Source organism: Leopardus geoffroyi, chromosome D2, assembly GCF_018350155.1.
Source record: "Leopardus geoffroyi isolate Oge1 chromosome D2, O.geoffroyi_Oge1_pat1.0, whole genome shotgun sequence".
Lineage (NCBI taxonomy): Eukaryota > Metazoa > Chordata > Mammalia > Carnivora > Felidae > Leopardus > Leopardus geoffroyi.
The window spans coordinates 54,301,031-54,319,012 of NC_059334.1; the positions used below are offsets into that span (position 1 = coordinate 54,301,031).

The 17,982-nt window shown below is 43.4% G+C and overlaps 1 protein-coding gene across 4 annotated transcripts in view; it reads left to right on the plus strand.

The window, feature by feature from the left end:
* The first annotated feature begins 10,987 nt into the window (after positions 1-10,987).
* LGI1 (leucine rich glioma inactivated 1) overlaps positions 10,988-17,982 on the plus strand; it is a 39,855-nt gene continuing 32,860 nt past the window's right edge. The window contains exons 1-2 of one of the 4 annotated variants that reach the window (XM_045438258.1): positions 10,989-11,453; positions 11,864-11,935. In XM_045438258.1, coding sequence (XP_045294214.1) covers positions 11,239-11,453; positions 11,864-11,935 — 287 coding nt within the window. In that variant the 5' untranslated portion in view covers positions 10,989-11,238. Of the gene's footprint in view, positions 11,454-11,863; positions 11,936-17,982 lie in introns of all 4 variants that reach the window. The other 3 variants (XM_045438256.1, XM_045438259.1, XM_045438257.1) reach the window with 3 other exon arrangements.

A 17,982-nucleotide genomic window follows, 5' to 3' on the forward strand; every position in this document is an offset into this window, starting at 1 on the left:
TTCAGTTTCTACTCAACATTGAAGACAGTTATGAAAATGTATAAACTTGGCATACTTAACTGTGGTAATAAAAATTAAACAAAACTGAGTTCATTTTTTTAAGAGCAAAAAGTAAGTACAAGCCCACACATCTAAACTACATTTTCTCCTTTACAAGCCCATTTTAGCGGTTTTTCCTAGGTAATGATCATTCAATCAAGGGAATAGAAAGATAAATAAAACTGCAGACCGCACCTTCAAGGAGGATTTTTTTAAGCAGTACAACTTGCTGCCTTTCATCCCATTCACCCGGGCTTCACTCTGTGATGGGTTTGGAATCTTGGTAAACTGAATAGGGCCAGGGCGAAAATCCTACTGGATTCACTGGCCCTCCTACTCCCTTCCTTGCAGATCACCACTCCTAATAGCTTCCCCAGGCTTCCACAGTGTTCTCAGATCCCTTAGAGTTCAGTCAGTTGCTTCCTATTGAGGAGCCATTGGAAGGGTACAGTAAGTATGTCTTTTTATCTTCTATATTCTGATGCTTTGACATCTGGGGACTTCCTGACCCTGGAGGGACTGCCCCTGCAAGGTTAACCAATTCCTAGAGGTAGTAAACGACACATCTGTAAGAATATCTTTCATCTGCAAACCAACTAATGCAGAATCCATCTCCTCTATTGGGCTCTCTTACTCTGAGCCACTATCCACCTGCCCTAATCATCCCAGAACCAGGTACCAGATAATCAGAGACAGCTCCTATGTCCCAAAGCCCACTGAGATTATTCAAACTAGCACAATAAAGGCTCTTGTCTACATTTTCCTTCACTCCTTCTGCCTCCTGACTGACCCCAGTGCTTCCCCATGTAGCCTCCCTACATAGTGTGCCACACCTCGTACTTTACACTCCAAGGTTGGTACAGCAACTTCTGTGAGTATAGCAACTCTTTCCTTCATGGTGGTCATTTCCATGCTTGCCTGTTTTACCAGACCTGATTCAAACAAATCTTGGCTACCCTTACAATAAAGGGAAATAAAATGGAAAAAGATTCAGAGATAAGAGCCAGTTGGGGGGGAAGGGTAGTAAACATGACTAGAACAGCATAATGACCTCTCACACTTGTAAAAGACTAGAGTTGATGAAATGCTGTCATAGACACAATTTAATCCAGCCAGTGGCAAAAGCTTGTGAAGTCAACATTAATCTCATTTCACACAAAGATACTGAGACAGAGAGAGGTTGCATGCCTTAACCATGATCCCACAGCCAGTAGGTGGCAATGTCAGAATTTGAACTCAGATCTATCAGTTTCTACAATTCTATTGCTGCCTCTCAAAGAAGCAGAGAGAGAATAAGAATGGAGAATGAGCTGTCTACCATCTTACAGTCTGGGTAATCATTCCATTTGCTGAGAACAGAGACTTGTATGTCTTTGCATTCCCCAACACCTTGTGCATAATATTCAGAAGTATACATTGAACTAATAAATGAAGAGCAATTGAAAGGGGGCAGTAAACAGTTCCAAGCACCTTAGGAACCCACTGACCCTCCCTCTCTTATCCTTGGTTCTGACACACCAATGTAGCATTGGTATTGACAAAGGTGATTTTAAGATACTTCCTACAGAAGACACTGGAGCTTCTGTCAGAAGAATTTTAAAAGAAGTAGTTCAAAAAACAAGAACAACAACAACAACAAAAAACGACCCACCCTTTTTGTATAATTTTGGAGACTTAGAGGCCAAAGAAGCTCTTCTGGCATGGCTTGTATCTGGGCTTGTTTTTTCTTAAGCAACTGACTACTTAGGAAACTCACTTCCGGAACTAAAAAGTTTAGTTTAAGTTTCTCAAAATGCCTAAATTCTGACTACTCTTCATCACAGATTGCTGGCCCTAAGATTAACTACTGGTTTCCTTTGTTTTACCGAATAGATGTAACCTGTCAACTTTAGCTATAATATGAGATCTATTTTTCCATGGACTTCTATCCTAAAATGAGAGATGCATTCATGTGCTAACATAGCACATTTTATTTACAGCCAATGGCAGATGGTTACTCTTCTTTGAGTACCCACAGGGTCACTATTCAGTTTTCCTGAATAGTTTGGCCCTACTGTGTGCTTAAAAACTTGAATTTCGGAATTAGACAAATATGGGTTGAGTTCCATTTAATAGTAGCTGCATGACTTTGGGCAAATGACTTAACCCATTTGATCTTAATTTCCTTATCTGTAAGATGGGGTAATAATAGTATTAATGCAAATCTGTTGAGAAGAATTAATATATAATTCAAATATATATAATACAGTTATATAGAATATTATTATATAAGTTATATGTAACTTTAAATATGTAATATTTGTTGCTGGGCATTAATATTGGAGAGATGTTTTATCTATATGCCATAATAGATAAAAGCCAGGTGGGGAGGAAAGGTAGAATTCAACTTAGTAAACATGACTAGAGCAGCATAATAGACCCTCACACTTGTGAAAGACTAGAGTTGAAATGCTTTCATAGACACGATTTCATCCAGCCATTGGCAAAAGCCTGTGAAGCAACATTAATCTCATTTCACACAAAGATACTGAGATAGAGAGAGGTTGCGTGATTTAACCATGATCCCACAGCCAGTAGGTGGCATATATATATTATACTATATAATCAGTATTCAGTGTGGTAGCAAGAGTTAGCACCTTTTCTTTTTTAAGTTTATTTACTTATTTTGAGAGAGAGCGCATGCTAGCAGAGGAGGGACAGAGAGAGAGAGGGAGAGAGAGAGAATCTCAAGCAGGCTCTGTGTCCAGCGAGGAGCCTGACACAGAGCTCTATCTCCCCACCATTAGATCACGACCTGAGCCATTATCAAGAGTTGGATGCTTAACTGACTGAGCCACTCAGGCTCCCGAGTACCTTTGATTCTTCTGCTCTTGGCTAGGCCCTGTGGGCTTTGCTGTCTGGGCTGTGGGTGCAGTGTTAATGACCCCTGCTCAGAATTCCCTCCTTAGCCATCCTTTTCACCAACTGGCTAGTTATGTCCCTGCTTTCTATCTAACTCCTGTTTTTCCCCCTTTGACAAAAGCGAGAGGCTGTGTTCTGGCTCCATGTCCCTGTAGCACTTTCACTGTTAATTCAACAGGTATTTCTTAAGCATTGTTTCATTTTTCATGTTGCTGCATTAACAAACCACCCAAAACTTACTAGCTTAAAATCATTTGATTTGCTCACAGCTCTCTGGTGTAGGCTCAACTGGGAGTTTCTTCCATTGGCCTTGCCAGCAGTCACTCTTGTGGCTGCATTCATCTGGCAGATCCGTTGGGAGCTGAACTCAGCCTAGATGCTGGAGTGGCTGGGTCTCCTTCTCTATGGAGACTCAAGGTTTCTAACTCTACGTGACCTCTTCACAAGGAGCCTGACTTACATGGCACCTCAGCACTCCTAAAAGTGCAAAAGCAGAAGCTGCCAGTTCTTAAGACTCTGGCCAGGAACTGGCATCGATTGTGTCACTTCTGCAGATTTTGTTGGACAGTCCTGCTCCCAGAGGAGAGGGCACAAGGGCTTGAATACTGGGAGGCCTGGTTCATTGAGGGCCATTAACGTAACAGACTATGGAAAGCACATTCTCTGTGCCTAACATTGTGTTAGGATCATTGGTAAAACATCAGACCAGATTCCTGTCTCCATGGGCCTGCATCCTAGGGCAGTGGTTATCAAAACTTACGAGTGAATCGGAATCACTTGGAAGCTTTGTGAAAACACAAATTGCTGGGCCCCACCCCAGAGTTTCTGTTTCCATTTGTCTGGGGTGGGGCCCGAGAATCTGTATCTCTAATAAGTTCTCAGGTGATACCAATGCTGCTGGTCTGGGAACACTTTAAGAACCACAGTCCCGAGGGGCGCCTGGTGGCGCAGTCGGTTAAATGTCCGACTTCAGCCAGGTCACGATCTTGCGGTCCGTGAGTTCGAGCCCCGCGTCAGGCTCTGGGCTGATGGCTCAGAGCCTGGAGCCTGTTTCCGATTCTGTGTCTCCCTCTCTCTCTGCCCCTCCCCCGTTCATGCTCTGTCTCTCTCTGTCCCAAAAATAAATAAACGTTGAAAAAAAAATTAAAAAAAAAAAAAAAAAAAAAGAACCACAGTCCCGGGAACCAGAATACATCCCCAGAGATTTTAATTCAGTTAGTCTGGGGTAAGGCCCAGGCACCTGTATTTTTTTTTAAACATTTCCCAGATGATCCTAATATGCAGCCAGGATTAAAAACCACTGCTTGAGAGCCTATTCTGTCTCCCTGTCTTTTATCTTACAAGTTTCCTTGAGCTAGTCACATGTTGATTTATCTTTATGACCCCACCTGAATATTTCCCATCTTCAAAACCAGGGTTCTCAAATTTTGCTGCACTTTAGAATTTCATGTGACCTTTAAAAGTCTCGATGTCCAGGTCATACACCAGACCAATTAAATAAGAACCTCTAGGGATGTGACTCCAGCATTAAGTATTTTTAAGAATTCTCAAAGTGAATGGGGCGCCTGGGTGGCCCAGTCGGTTGAGCGTCCAACTTCGGCTCAGGTCATGATCTCCCGGTTTGTGAGTTTGAGTCCTGCGTCGGGCTCTGTGCTGACAGCTCAGAGTCTGGAGCCTGCCTCGGATTCTGTGTCTCCCTCTCTCTCTGCCCCTAACCCACTCGCATTCTGTCTCTGTCTCTCTCACAAATAAATAAACATTAAAAAAAAAAAAAGAATTCTCAAAGTAGAGGTGCCTGTCTGGCTCATTTGGTTGAGCATCTGACTCTTGATTTCGGCTCAAGTCATGATCTTGTGATCCGTGGGATCGAGCCCCGTGTTTGGCTCTGCATTGACCATGTGGAGTCTGCGTGGTATTCTCTTTCCTTCTGTCTCTGCCCCTCCCCTATTTACACTCTCACTCTCTCTCTCTCTGAAAATAAATAAATAAACATTAAAAAAAATTCTCCAAGTGATTGCACAGTGCAACAAAGTTTGAGAATGGGTGCTTTGAAATACCCTTATTGATATTGTCACAGTACACATTTCTCAGTTAAAAAACGATCCTTCCCACAGTAATTTTCAGTGTCTTCCTTTGAACATTAAAAAAAAATGAAGAGTATATTTTAAACTAGAATTTTACGCTCTCCTCTGTCATTCCCACTTACATCTGCATTCATGCCTCAATTGCATAATTATCCTTTAGGGAGACCAGATTTTGCCACATTTGCCATTAATTTTTTTTTTTTTTTTACCGAAGACCGTGAGGAACTTTTGGTGAAGAAGGGGTTAATGTGATAGCCCAGTTGCATGCTGGGAACTGTAGTCCAGGAGAAGCACCTAGCCAGTGAGGCACTATGGGCCTCCAAAGCAGCACCCAGTGTCTCACATCCCACTGATCCTTTGGGGACGCAGCACCTGATAGTGGCTAACACCATGGGTATCAGAGTCAGATCCCAGTGCCACTCCTCACCAGCTGCAGGACCCGGGGCAAGCTACTTCACCTCCTGGCCCTAAGTTTCCTTATCCGTAAGTAGAGAGGAAATAACAACAGAAATAACAACACTAATAAAGATCTAACCCATTGGATTGTTATGAGGATTAAATGAATTAATATACATAAAGGGCTTTGAACAGCAGATGGCACACAATATGCATTCTGTTAAGTGTCAGCTTTCATTATTCTTGCCTTCCATCTCCCCTTTTGGCCAGAGATGGACTGCAGGAATCGAAAATGCCCCAATTCCACAGTCAGGACACAAGAGTTTAGCTGTCTTTTGAGAAATTACCCTGTTTGTCTGAATTGTCCTCTGGTCATTCTCTTAAAAATCATGAGTTCAGCTGGGGTGATAAGCTGGGGCCAAGGGAAATGATATTAGCGACAGATACTGGCACACATCCCATCCGTAGTGAGTATTCCTGGGTTTTGCCTACCCAGCAGCCATCCTCTCTGCTCCTGGTAGTAGTACCAAAGTTTCCTTTGGGGTGCCACCCCCCTGCCACTGTGTCCACTCTTGGTGGGGGTGGGGTTGCTGCCAATGTGTCCTGCTTTCCCGTGGCAAGTGGGTGGGTACCTGACCCCAGATCAGCCCACCGGGCTCTCTCCTTCAGGGAGGAACATGGGGATAAGAACTGGTTAGAGTGCATGCACCTGAGGACCTTGTCCCTTACCTCCTTCAACCTAGATTCCGAAGCTCCCTCAAATTTCTCCATTCTGAAGTCTGCTTGGACAGCCCTTCCCTGGATTCTGCCAGTCACTCTATCACCATGGCAATAAAGGCCTTTTATGCTAAGGTTGGCAAAGTCAATGTCTGACACTTTCTCCAAAGAGTCCTAAGTGACACACTCCTTCTAAGCAATCTTCAAAATCTGGTCCTCTGCTCACTGCCCTCGCCTACTTCTCATCTACTTTCTGGCAGAACTATCAGTAGCTGAATGCCTTCTTTGTGACATGCCTTCCACATGCATTGTCACTAATCTTAGTATCAACAATGCAAAGATGGTATTCTTGCTACTTTATCAACGTAGAAGGTGAGGCACAGAGAAGCTAAGCAACTTGCCCAAGGTCACACAGCTAGTGAATAACAGAAATGGCATTCTAACTGGTCTATTTACTACCCTCAATCAGTAAGTGGAATTTATTGAAATTGAGATCGACATTTCACAGACTCCTGGGGCGGTGAAGATCTTACGCACTTTCTAATGAAGCATTTTCATTTTCTTTCTTTCTTTTTTTTTCTTTTTTCTTTTTGGTCATAGACTGTAAGAAACATTTTACATCACAACCGTGCGCGCGCACGAACTGACACCATTTGCATGTGTGAGTGTTTGTAAAAGGAGGCAGGACCAAGCTGCATCTTTCAAGGCTCATAATAATGATTTGTTTACTTGCATAATGCGTGTTTCCTAGGCCACACCAGCCGGATGGGAGAGCTGGAATCAGAACCAGCACAGGCTGTTCCTCTCTCACTCTGCTTTCATCAGCTCTCCCAGAATCTCCAGCTCCCCCACAAAGCCCCTGTCCAGTTTCTGAGGATGCCCAGGGAACGTCACACACATGCTCCCAAACACACACCAGATCCTCATTTCCCTTCTCCTGTGCTCTGGCTCCTGCTGGGATCATCCGCCAACTCCTCTGTGGGGCTGTCACTGCTGCTGGGTCACTAGTGTTGAGCTGCTCCTGGTGGAAAGCCCGGTGACTTTGGTGATATCTGAGTTATGCACTTGCATGGGGACGCTGTTGGTCTTGTATCTCCAGTGCCACAGCGCTGTGTGCAGTTCCTCACAGCACCCACCTGCAATGCCACGATGCCCACTAAACTAGAGAGAACCCCCTCTGTGACAGGGATCCCAAGCAGATTCCTCTTACCCCTTCTAACTTACACACGTTCAAGGGCAGGAGGCTGAAAACAATCTTTGTCCTGTGTTTAGAAGCACCTTCTTTTTCTCCAGCTCTGGACCTTGTCCTTGGACTGAGTTTCGATGTCGTAATCTCACCCAAATTGGTGAGTTCTTTCTTTCCCAAGAGGATCCTTGGTTGCTTTATGCAAATAGACTCTTGGCAAGGCCACAGTCTGTCATCCTGCCCAGAAGTGCCTGCTTCCTAGAGTGAATACAGACTTAAGATAAACCCATTTTTATTTGAGAGCTTTGCTTCCCAGGTATCAGGAGTCACATGTTCAGAGTTCAAGTCCTGTTGCAGCAACGATGATGATGATGACAAATCTTTCCCATGTATCCCATACTAAACACTTTGGATACATTACTGGATTTAATTCTGCCAACAATTCTGTGTGATGTATATTATTATTATCCTCATTTTACAGAGGAGAAAACTATAGCTTAGAAAGCTTAAATTGTAGCCTGTAGTCACACGGCTGGCAAAACGCAGAGCCAGCCCTGGACCCACTCAGCTACTCCTCCAGGCTGGGCCTGGCATCGAGCCTTCCTCAGCCTGGCCTCCCAGACTGCCTGGGCCTCCTGCCAGCTCTGCTTTCATCCTTTCTAGGCCAATCTCCCAGGGTCCCCACCGCAATCCACAGGTGGCTTATCAAACCTTCTCTAAAGGTGTCTGAGTTTGTGGAAACTCCTAAGCCTCCATCCTCCCGATTCCCACAACTCTCTGAGCCCAACCAGGGCTTCCTGGAGAAGGGGGAAGTGTCATCAGCAATAAGAACCCCCTTGCCAGGCCCCCTAAGACTTCAACATGGTAAACTGCTCTCCCTAGCCCCCTCCTCAGATCCAATCCTTCAGTCAGGACTTTGTCTTTCCTAAAAGGCCATTAGCAAAATACATGACAGGGTTAACATTTTGCCTGATCTTAGTGGGTTAGTGGGTGTTTTCATTGAATAGGGAATTCAAGTCTGGGCTTTAAATGCCATAGAAAAAGAAAAAGTTACTGTCTTTTCAGAATGCCCATTGTAATTTGTCCTTAGAGTCCCCACTCCCCTCGCCATGGTCCTTTTTCCACTTGAGCTGACAAACTTAGCCACAAGATACATATAGCGGCAAAGTGAAGTTATGGATATGATTTCTTTCCCTCATCCATTTGCCCTTCTGGCTTACTCAAGTCAAAAATAAAAGACTGTTCACACTTTCTTTGACCATGTCTAAAGAGTACAAAGCCAAGGTCTGATCAAGCAATCTTGATAATTTGATACATTTGACGGGGAAACACAGGGAGCGAATGACCCTGTTTAACCGCATTGATCAGTTTAACCAGGTATCTGTGATGGTGTCACCCCACACAGAGTGGTGGCTCTGCTCCTAACCGTCCGAATGACCTCTCAGTAACTCAGTTTCCTCATCTATAACATTTTGGAGATCGAATCTGAGAACTCCAAGGTTCCTAAAAGTTCTCCGGGTCTTTATTTTATAATTACAAAATGCATCATTTACAAGTCAGATAAGTTAGGGGATGGGTGGTAAGAATAAAAACAATCCTCTATAAAATTTTTACCACATAATTATTTTTATGGAGCAAATTTCCACTGTGCACTTGAAGCAGGATGCAATTTACAAAAATCTGGCTTGCAGCCAACTTTTAAGTGACACTTTTACCATTTCAAGTAGGGCTTGCCCGTGGGTCACAGTCTAAAAACACTCTCATATACTCCCTCCCTCCCTCCCTCCCTACAGAGACTTTGACAGTGAAACATTAGTAGAATCTATTCTAAAATCATTACTTATCTTGGATTGAGGTGTTTTTTTTTTCCTTTTCTGTAAAAATGCAACATATTTATATACCCTCAAAAACTGGCTGAATGATAATAATCTACTGGTCCTTTTGAAGCACAAACCAGATTAAATCACTCCTAAAACACTGGAGGGGTGTCCGCTGCTCCCTGGGGGGAGGCCAGGCCCTTGTGTCTGTTTGCCCCACCTAGAATGCTCCCACTCTCTCTTTCATTCCCCCTTACCTGGGAACTCAGTTTAATCATTACTTCTTCAGGGAACTGTCCCCAGACTCCCTTGATGAGATCAGATCCCTCTATTGTAACTCTGAGATGTGATGTGACATTTCTTTGGATGAGCGTGTCCTGACCATGAATAGCTTCTCTGCTCCGTTGTCGCTCTAGAAGGCTTACTTTTTGCACACTGCGTGCACAACACTGTCCAGGCACTGGGTTCACTGCAGGGTGCCTCCCTTCATGAAGCTTACAGTCTTCTGGGTAAACAGACAGAAATCAGCTACAAGAATGAACATGCCTTTGCTGCTCCGCCCCCCCCCCCCCACCTCCAGAGTTTATAGAGATTAAACAAGTGATAGGCATGAGCATGGGGCATGTGATGCGAGGGAAAGGGGGGCTGGGTAAACTGACAATGCATCAAGCTCCCGTAGAGGTTGAGTTTATGTCATAATCACACCTTTGCTCAAATGTTCCTAAGAACATTTCTCCGCTAAGAAGCTGAGCAGGAGAAAGGATTACAGACTGACATCCCCTGGCCAGCTGTGCCAGCTCTAGGGATGGCCGACTTCAGCATGGTAAGAGGACCCACAGTTTATTTTCCAACGTGTCCTCCAAGCTAAGGGTCTTCCCACCCTCTTGGACTATACTGCCCTATCCCAATGTCAAGGACTGTTGTGTTTTTTTTTTTTTTCTTCTTTAAATTAATTTCCTATTCCAAGGGTACATTCTCTTTTCCATCAAATGTGACATTAACGTAGCCTACCGTTTTGATTTAATGTTCATAATATTTATGGAACACCTTGGCGACCATCCTCATTTCACAGGCAGGGGAACAGATGCAGGGATAACATCAGCTAGTTTGTGGCAGAACTGGGACCTCAACGCCAGGTCTCTGGCTCTTAATCCAGTGCTTCCCCCACCCTGTCTGAGCCTCCTGGGCTAAACCAGGATCTTTTCAGGGCCCTGAGAAGCCAAAGTTGGCTGCCTCCTGCTGGCAGGGAGCTTTTTCAGGCTTCTGGTTCCACTACTAATGCAGGGGGAGTGAGAAATGAGGAAAGTGGATTATGCACAGAGGCAGTCCACACTGCCATCTCCACACCTCATTGGGGAAGGAGAGGATGGCTTACATATGGGGGGGAGGGAGGTATTATGATAACCAATAATTCATAACTGTTGATAAGTGTCAGAAAAGTATTTACTCACATTCATTCCCTGAAAGTCACATTCTCCATGTGTTCTCATTTGTCTTTCAACGATGGCATCAGTCAGGTGGATTCAGCAAAAACTACCAAGGTTTTAGCCAAATGCTGCAGAGGGAGAGAGTTTCATTTAACTTCATTTTTCCAGCCAGGGCTGGCTCCAAAGCGAGTTTTTGGTTTGCTACATGCAAAGCAAATTCCCAGAGGTTTCTGAGACTGCCGAGATCTGATACAAGATGACTGCTCCCACCCACCCACCCACTAATAAGACAGAAAGCCATCCTATTTTTGGTAACAATTAAAGAGCCTCCCCGTGCAAGCGGAACGCTGTTTATTTTCTGTTACATCACTTCACTTTGCCTTTGAAGGCTGGTCTGTGCTCAGTGTTCTCGTGGTGATGCAAGTCGGCTCTCTCCTCCAGCCGTTGGGTCCCTCCCATCACACAGCACCTCACAGGTCTCTTCCCGGAGCAGCGCATTGCTGGAGCGAAGAGCAGCTCACGAATCAGCTGCAGGTCCCCGGTTTGAAAAGCAGAGATACAGAGAGGCAAAGGAAAAGGGTGGACTCCTGTGTGACCTGGTCTCAGAGCAAGACAATCACCAGCTGAATTCCAGAAGCCCTGTTCATGTTTGGGGATATTTTTTCGACTGCATGGAATCAGAGAGAAGCCAAAGGATGGGAAATGCCTGCATCCCCCTGAAAAGAATCGCTTATTTCCTATGTCTCTTATCTGCGCTTTTGCTGACTGAGGGGAAGAAACCAGCGAAGCCAAAATGCCCTGCCGTGTGTACTTGTACCAAAGATAATGCTTTATGTGAGAATGCCAGATCCATTCCACGCACCGTTCCTCCTGATGTTATCTCATTGTAAGGCCCGTAAGCATTTTGATATCTAATTTACGATTTAAAAATTCCAGCCAATGTATTTGGGGCTTTTTGTATGTATCGGTAGGAGGGCATGGAGAGAGAAATTCCTCTTGCGTGCTTGGCCATTTGACAATGCTAACATTTTGCTGCATTTAGAAATTTTGATTTTTATTAGCTGCTATGGAACCTGCTTAGAGACCCCCCCAACCCCTGAACATTATTGTGGGAAACCTGTAGCCGATTCATCTCTCCTACTTCATCTGGGAAGGAACAGTATCGTACTTCATAAAATAGTGTCAAAATAGTGACTGTTTTGCTAAACCGGATTAACATAAGGTTTGTTCTGTGTGTGTGTGTGTGTGTCTCTTTGTGTCTGTCTGTCTGTTTGTTTTTTGTTTGTTTTCTTTCAGATCCTTTGTGAGATCTGGTTTTACTGAAATCTCAGAAGGGAGTTTTTTATTCACACCATCGCTGCAGCTCTTGTGAGAAATATTTATATCATGACTATTTTTAATATAGCATATATTTGGATAAGCCCTCTAGTAAAGCGATCTCAATATTAATTTTGTCAAATGTGACTGTGTTTCTGGAAAGAAAAAGAATATCAGTAAAGTAAGAGGTAGCTGGGTTTGTTTGCGACTTGACACGGGCAGTGCAGGTTGTTTCTTGCAAGGGTAAATTTGCTAACCTGTAATGCTGTCTACTTTCATGGCTATTTATGAAGTTGTTGGAATGTTTGCAACAATGATCCCAATTCCATGCCACTATTTTACTTTCATTTTTGACTTGGGAACTTTGCTTATTTCGCCCTGGAGTTTTTGAATTAGTCCATACAGAACCCTGCGTAACATATGCGCTCAAGATGTTGTCTCCCAAGGATCTGGGGCTGGCTGCTACCCTGTATGATTTACCATGTGGGGAAAAACAAATCCGGGTTCCTTCGAGGTAACTCCTTAATATATTAACTCTCGTGAGCTTGTTTTCTAATCTCCTGTAATTTATAACTTACAAGGAGGGAAGGAAAATATTAATACAGGATAGTGCAAAGGATTAGTCTTTGCTGTATGTTTTGAGTTAGCCACGAGGGAACCACATATTCAGTCTATGTCTCGAAACAGTCAAAAAACAATATTCGACTAAGAAATAAGATTTCTCCACAGGCACAATATCACATGTATAATTTGTTCGGACGTGTAATGTTGGGGCCATTGGAGTGCTAGTCCTTAGAGCAGGACCACGTGAGGGTCAAGAGGTCCCCTGGTACTCAGGTATCAGGCAACAGATTAGAGTTGTAGTGACATGGGTCCAGGAGGAAATTTAGCCAATTGTCAATCAACTGAGTTTTGGCTATCTGAACTGCATGATTCAGGACCCAAGTTTTTTGCTTGCTTGTTTTTTGTTTTCTTGCCTTCATTGGCCATCTTGGCTGTTTTAAGTTATATAGAGAGAGACAAACAGCATGATTTGAAATTGGAGAGACCTGTGTAAATCTAACCCCACTATTCATTAGAAACTAGACATGGAATCTTGTGCAAATGACTAAATCTCTCTGAGCCTCAGTCTCCTCATCTGTAAAATGGAGGTGATAATGCATTGAAGGAGTGTTACCAGAGATAATCAAGATTTAAGTAGATAAAATGCTTGGCATCAGGTATGAAAAATTGTTTACACATTTTACAAAAGGTGGAGGTTTAATTTTTTACATAAATCTATAAAGCTAAAAAAAAAACCACTCGGTTAAATCTGTTAATATATTGCTTTATCTATATGAAATCCCAAAACTGGTTTGTCTATGTCATTGATTCACAAACCCGATCAGGTGTTATGACATTATGTAACAATGTTGGCTAATGTCTTTCTACCAGCTAATGTCTTTGAGTGATACACAATTGAGTAGAATATTCTTAAGGGATTTACCTGCTTGATGGCTAGTGGTGTGATTAGGGGAAGTGTTTACACATCAAACAGACCCAAAAAAGAGTCAGGCAAAGAGCACATGAAGAGGCAAAGTCTCCAGTGCTGGAATCCTTCTATAGCATAAGAATTGGTTGTATCTGAAAACGCGATACATTGTGCTTCTGTTGTCCACTTGTTAAATAAATAAATGGCTCATTTAAAAAGCATCCTTTTGATGAGCTGAGGCACCTCCTTCCTCCCAGGATAGTTAAATAGATCAGTCCTTAAAACTCAAGAAGGGTCAGTCAACACATACTAATATTCCAACACTAAATAGACATTAGCTGTGACACAGAAAACCTGGATAGAGCAACCCCATCAGTCAGAACGCCCCTACTTTGTTTTTGCTGGAGGACCAGCCTCACAGGCACAGATGCCGGACAGTGTTATAGGAATAGTTACCGGCTGCTGCGGGGTAATGTGATTCCACGTATTTAGAATCACAGAGGGAAGCCAAGGAACTGGTTTTTAAATAGCCCACACCGAGTGTGTGCCATGCCCCTGTGTCCCATGCTCTGAGTTCCTATGGAACATTCCAGCCCTTATTTCTAAAAGCAGTTCAGGTTTCAGAAATAACAAAAGGGCGAGTGATTCTTGCCCGGTATGTCCTTACTTAACTCACATTGGCTAACCTCAACATGGCAGATTTGTGCCAGGGCAGAGCTTATGCAAAAATGTCAGGTGTCAAAGTTTGTCTCTGATCTCAGGACCCTGTTTCCTAAAGATTTTGCTCCCCATTCTTCCTGCCCAATGTTCTCTGCTTCCTGCTCCTCAGGAAAGGGTCTAATAAGCTGATTTTCACTGAGGGAGGAAATAAATTCCAAGGCTCCAAATATGAATTGTGCCATAATCATAACATTGATGGGACTAGATGGTTCACAGACAGGAAGAGTTCTCCTGTGGGGTAGGGCCATCCAGTGCCCTGAAAAACCCATGTGGGCTGCCAACTCCCCGTGGAACATGAAGACAAAGGGGCCTGAATTTGCCTTTGCATGACTTTTGCCATCAAACGAGGCCTGGATCACACCAGCCATTGCTTGTGTTTTGCAATGAATTCTAAAGCATTTGTGACTATGGACTGACCTGTCATATCCTGTGAAGATGCAAACTTCAGACTCAGTTCTGCTTGATTGACACACAAACACAGTCGGTTTCTTGCTCTGTTTTTGAAAAGGGAAAAGAAATGACCCATTTGCATCATCCACGCTAACAATCTGATAATTTTGTTATGGCTTTTTCAGACCTTCTGCAGAAGCATGATGAGAAGTACTTTTTGAAATGTCAGCTCCGGGTAGTGAGGGAAACGGACGCAGTGCCTCCTTAAGTTGCATACCGTGTTTTGGGGGAAAAGATCCTGGTAGGCCATGGCTGGCAATGTGCATTGGAGAGCAAGAACAGGAAAAGCCCAGACTCTGCAGAGAGGAGAGAAAGAATAGAATTATCACAAAAAAAAAAAAAAAAAGAAAGAAAGAAAATCATCAAATTAGTTGTACAAAACATTTTAAAAATGCCTTATTTGCGGTTTTAAGCAGCAACAATAACAAAACTTTGCCTAAGAAAACGCAGTTTCATTCATGTTTTCCATAGGGCTAGTCACGAAGCATAACCAAGGAGAATGATTATTCACTTGGGTTTGATTTTAGATGTGGAGAACAGTGCTTGGAGTGAATGCAATTTACAGAAATGTGTTTTCACACATTAAAGCCCTGTTCTTCTCAATTACAGACTGAAATCCCCAATGATAAAGGCTCATTCCAGAAGTAAAATTCTAACTGAAGAGTATAAAATGTGGCCACATTTCCATTCATTTATAAAATGTTTAATAAACTAAATCCCTCCAATTCTTATGAGAGTGCTATATGCAGGGAATAAATTACAGGGTTGATTTTAGTATCATGCTATATATATAAGAATTGTGTGGTCAGAAAAAAGTTCTATTTATTCCAATGAGATTTGATCTTGTTTGAAGCAATAGAATTGATCCTTGTGGGGGAGAAGATATCAAAAAAATCACTATTTCTTTTCTTAATCCACAATTGGCACACAAGTACATAGTCCATAAGAAGTAAAAAAACTAAATAAGGAAAAAGCAAATACCATGAACAAGGTAAATAATAAGTCCATCCTTATTAAGGTTTTATCGTTTAGTCCTTCAAAATATTCTTTGTCTGGGAAAATATATCCATGACCTATCTCTTCTTTGCAGTGATCAGCCCCCTTTCATCCTTAGGTTACAAGATTAAGAAAAATGTAGCACTTTTTTTTTTAAATTTTTTTTTAATGATTATTTGTTTTTGAGAAAGAGAGGGACAGAGAGAGCACAAGCAGGGGAGGGGCAGAGAGAGAGGGAGACACAGAATCTGAAGCAGGCACCAGGCTCTGAGCTGTCAACACAGAGCCTGACACTGGGCTCAAACTCACGAGCCATGAGATCGTGACCTGGCTGGGCGCTCAACGACTGAGCCGCCCGGGCGCCCCACAACTGAGCCGCCCGGGCGCCCCATATGTAACACCCTTTGATGAGTACTCAAGCCAGACCTAAAAGCTAAGAGGGCTTCTAGAGGAATTATTTGCTGGCTGTGGATGAGCCTGTTTTGGCTTATGCCCAGCTGATGCCCCTCCCCCTCACAATAGACCAAGAAGTAAAAATTTCAGCCAGCTAACTAGGTTGTTCTGTCTACAACTTGCCTAAGGACCCATAGATCTGATTTTGAGCTTTTTAATTAATTAATTGTCATGACTGCAAGCTGACCCTGTACAACCAATGTTTTCTCTGAAAGTGTATCTCATCCTTTCAATTATTCAAGCAAGAAACTTAGGAGTTACCAGCCCCTTATCCCTCACTCTCCACTTCCAACCAGACAAGTCCTCTCTCAAACAGGATGAGAACCTGCCACCTCTTCTTCACTCCAGGGCCATGGCCCTGAATGAGGCTGCAATTCACCTCTCAGGCCACTGTGGGAGTTTGTGCCCTGGGTGCCTGTTTAACCCTCCTCCATTAGTGTTACTTTCCTGAAACACAGATCTCATCAAGTCACACTTGTGCTTGGAAATGTTTAATGTTTCCCTAGAAACAGAGAAAGACTGAACATCTGAATTCGTATTAATAGAATTTGGCTATTGGTCCAGGGTCATCTCTCATAATATTGACACCACACACACACACACACTCTCTCTCTCTCTCTCTCCCTTGGCTCCATTTATACCAGACTGAAGTACCTCATTCCCTGACCTCTATTTTCTCAAGCTCTATAGATTTTACAGATGTCTCTCGTTCTTCCTGTCACTTACTAGAGTTCTTTGTGCTTGTATCTGCCCCATGTCTCTGGACATCATGGAGGGTTATCAATAGCCAAGGTCCTACAAAAGAGCCCAGATGTTGTAAGTCTGGACTAAGCATGTTATTTGTTGGATTCAATCCATATTTTCACAGATTTTATGCTTAATACTCTTGCTTTCCTATCAGTAGATAGTCACATCCTTTTTCATGTTTTGGTGTACCCTATCAGATTTCACATGAGCTAATTGTGTGGAGAGCTAGAAAGTGAACTGAACCAAAAAAGAAAAAAAAGTGAAGAGATTTTCTTCAGCCTCAGAATAAAGGTGTTGTTCATTGACTCAGTTCCTCCTTTTTAAAAAAATTTTTTTTTAATGTTTATTTATTTTTGAGAGAGACAGAGACAGAGCACGAGCGGGGGAGGAGCAGAGAGAGAGAGTGAGACACAGAATCTGAAACAGGCTCCAGGCTCTGAGCTGTCAGCACAGAGCCCAACGCGGAGCTTGAACTCACAAACTGCGAGATCATAACCTGAGCTGAGGCCAAAGCTCAACCAACTGAGCCACCCAGGCACCCTCTCAGTTCCCTCCTGCATACTGGCATCTTAAGTTGGGAATCGTCCCCCTTCCCTAGGAACCAAGGACCGTTCCTACAAAGAGAGTAATGGTTGGGTGATATTCTCTCAAGCCAAAGAGAAGCTCCCCAATCTGTCCTAGGGACCCAGGTTGACCTAGAAAGTGTGGGATAGAACACAATGTGGGGAGCCCCCGGCTCTGAGGTTCAGGTTAGTGGAGGACTTCTACCCTCCTCCCTCCTGAAGACCTAGATACAGACTAAATTTGAGTGGGTCAGGCAGAGAGTCTAGTCAAGAAACTACCTTGCCTTTGGGACCAGAACAAAATCGTGGAAGGGAGACTGTGAGGCATGGCCACATCCTCTTCCCCAGGAGAGGCCAGGGCCAGTAGAAGTTTACCTGGAGACCCTGCCCTCCCTGTTCTCTGCCTCTTCACTTTCTTTATGCTTCCCCCCCCCCCCATCTCTTCACACCTACTCCTGGGCTGTCCCAATCCTCTCTTCTGTGTCAGGTGTATTATTTGTACATATAAATTATACTTAAAAAAAAAAAAAGGAAAGGAAAAAAGCATGGTGTTATGATGTTAAACCTCACCAGAGATTTCCAGTATACCAGAACGTAAAAGGCAAAGCTTTCAAAGCCTTTCCTGAGACGCACTGCCTGAGTCTCTTTTGTCCCACTTGGACTTCTACTAGGCCTTTGACATGTAAGAAATCAAATAT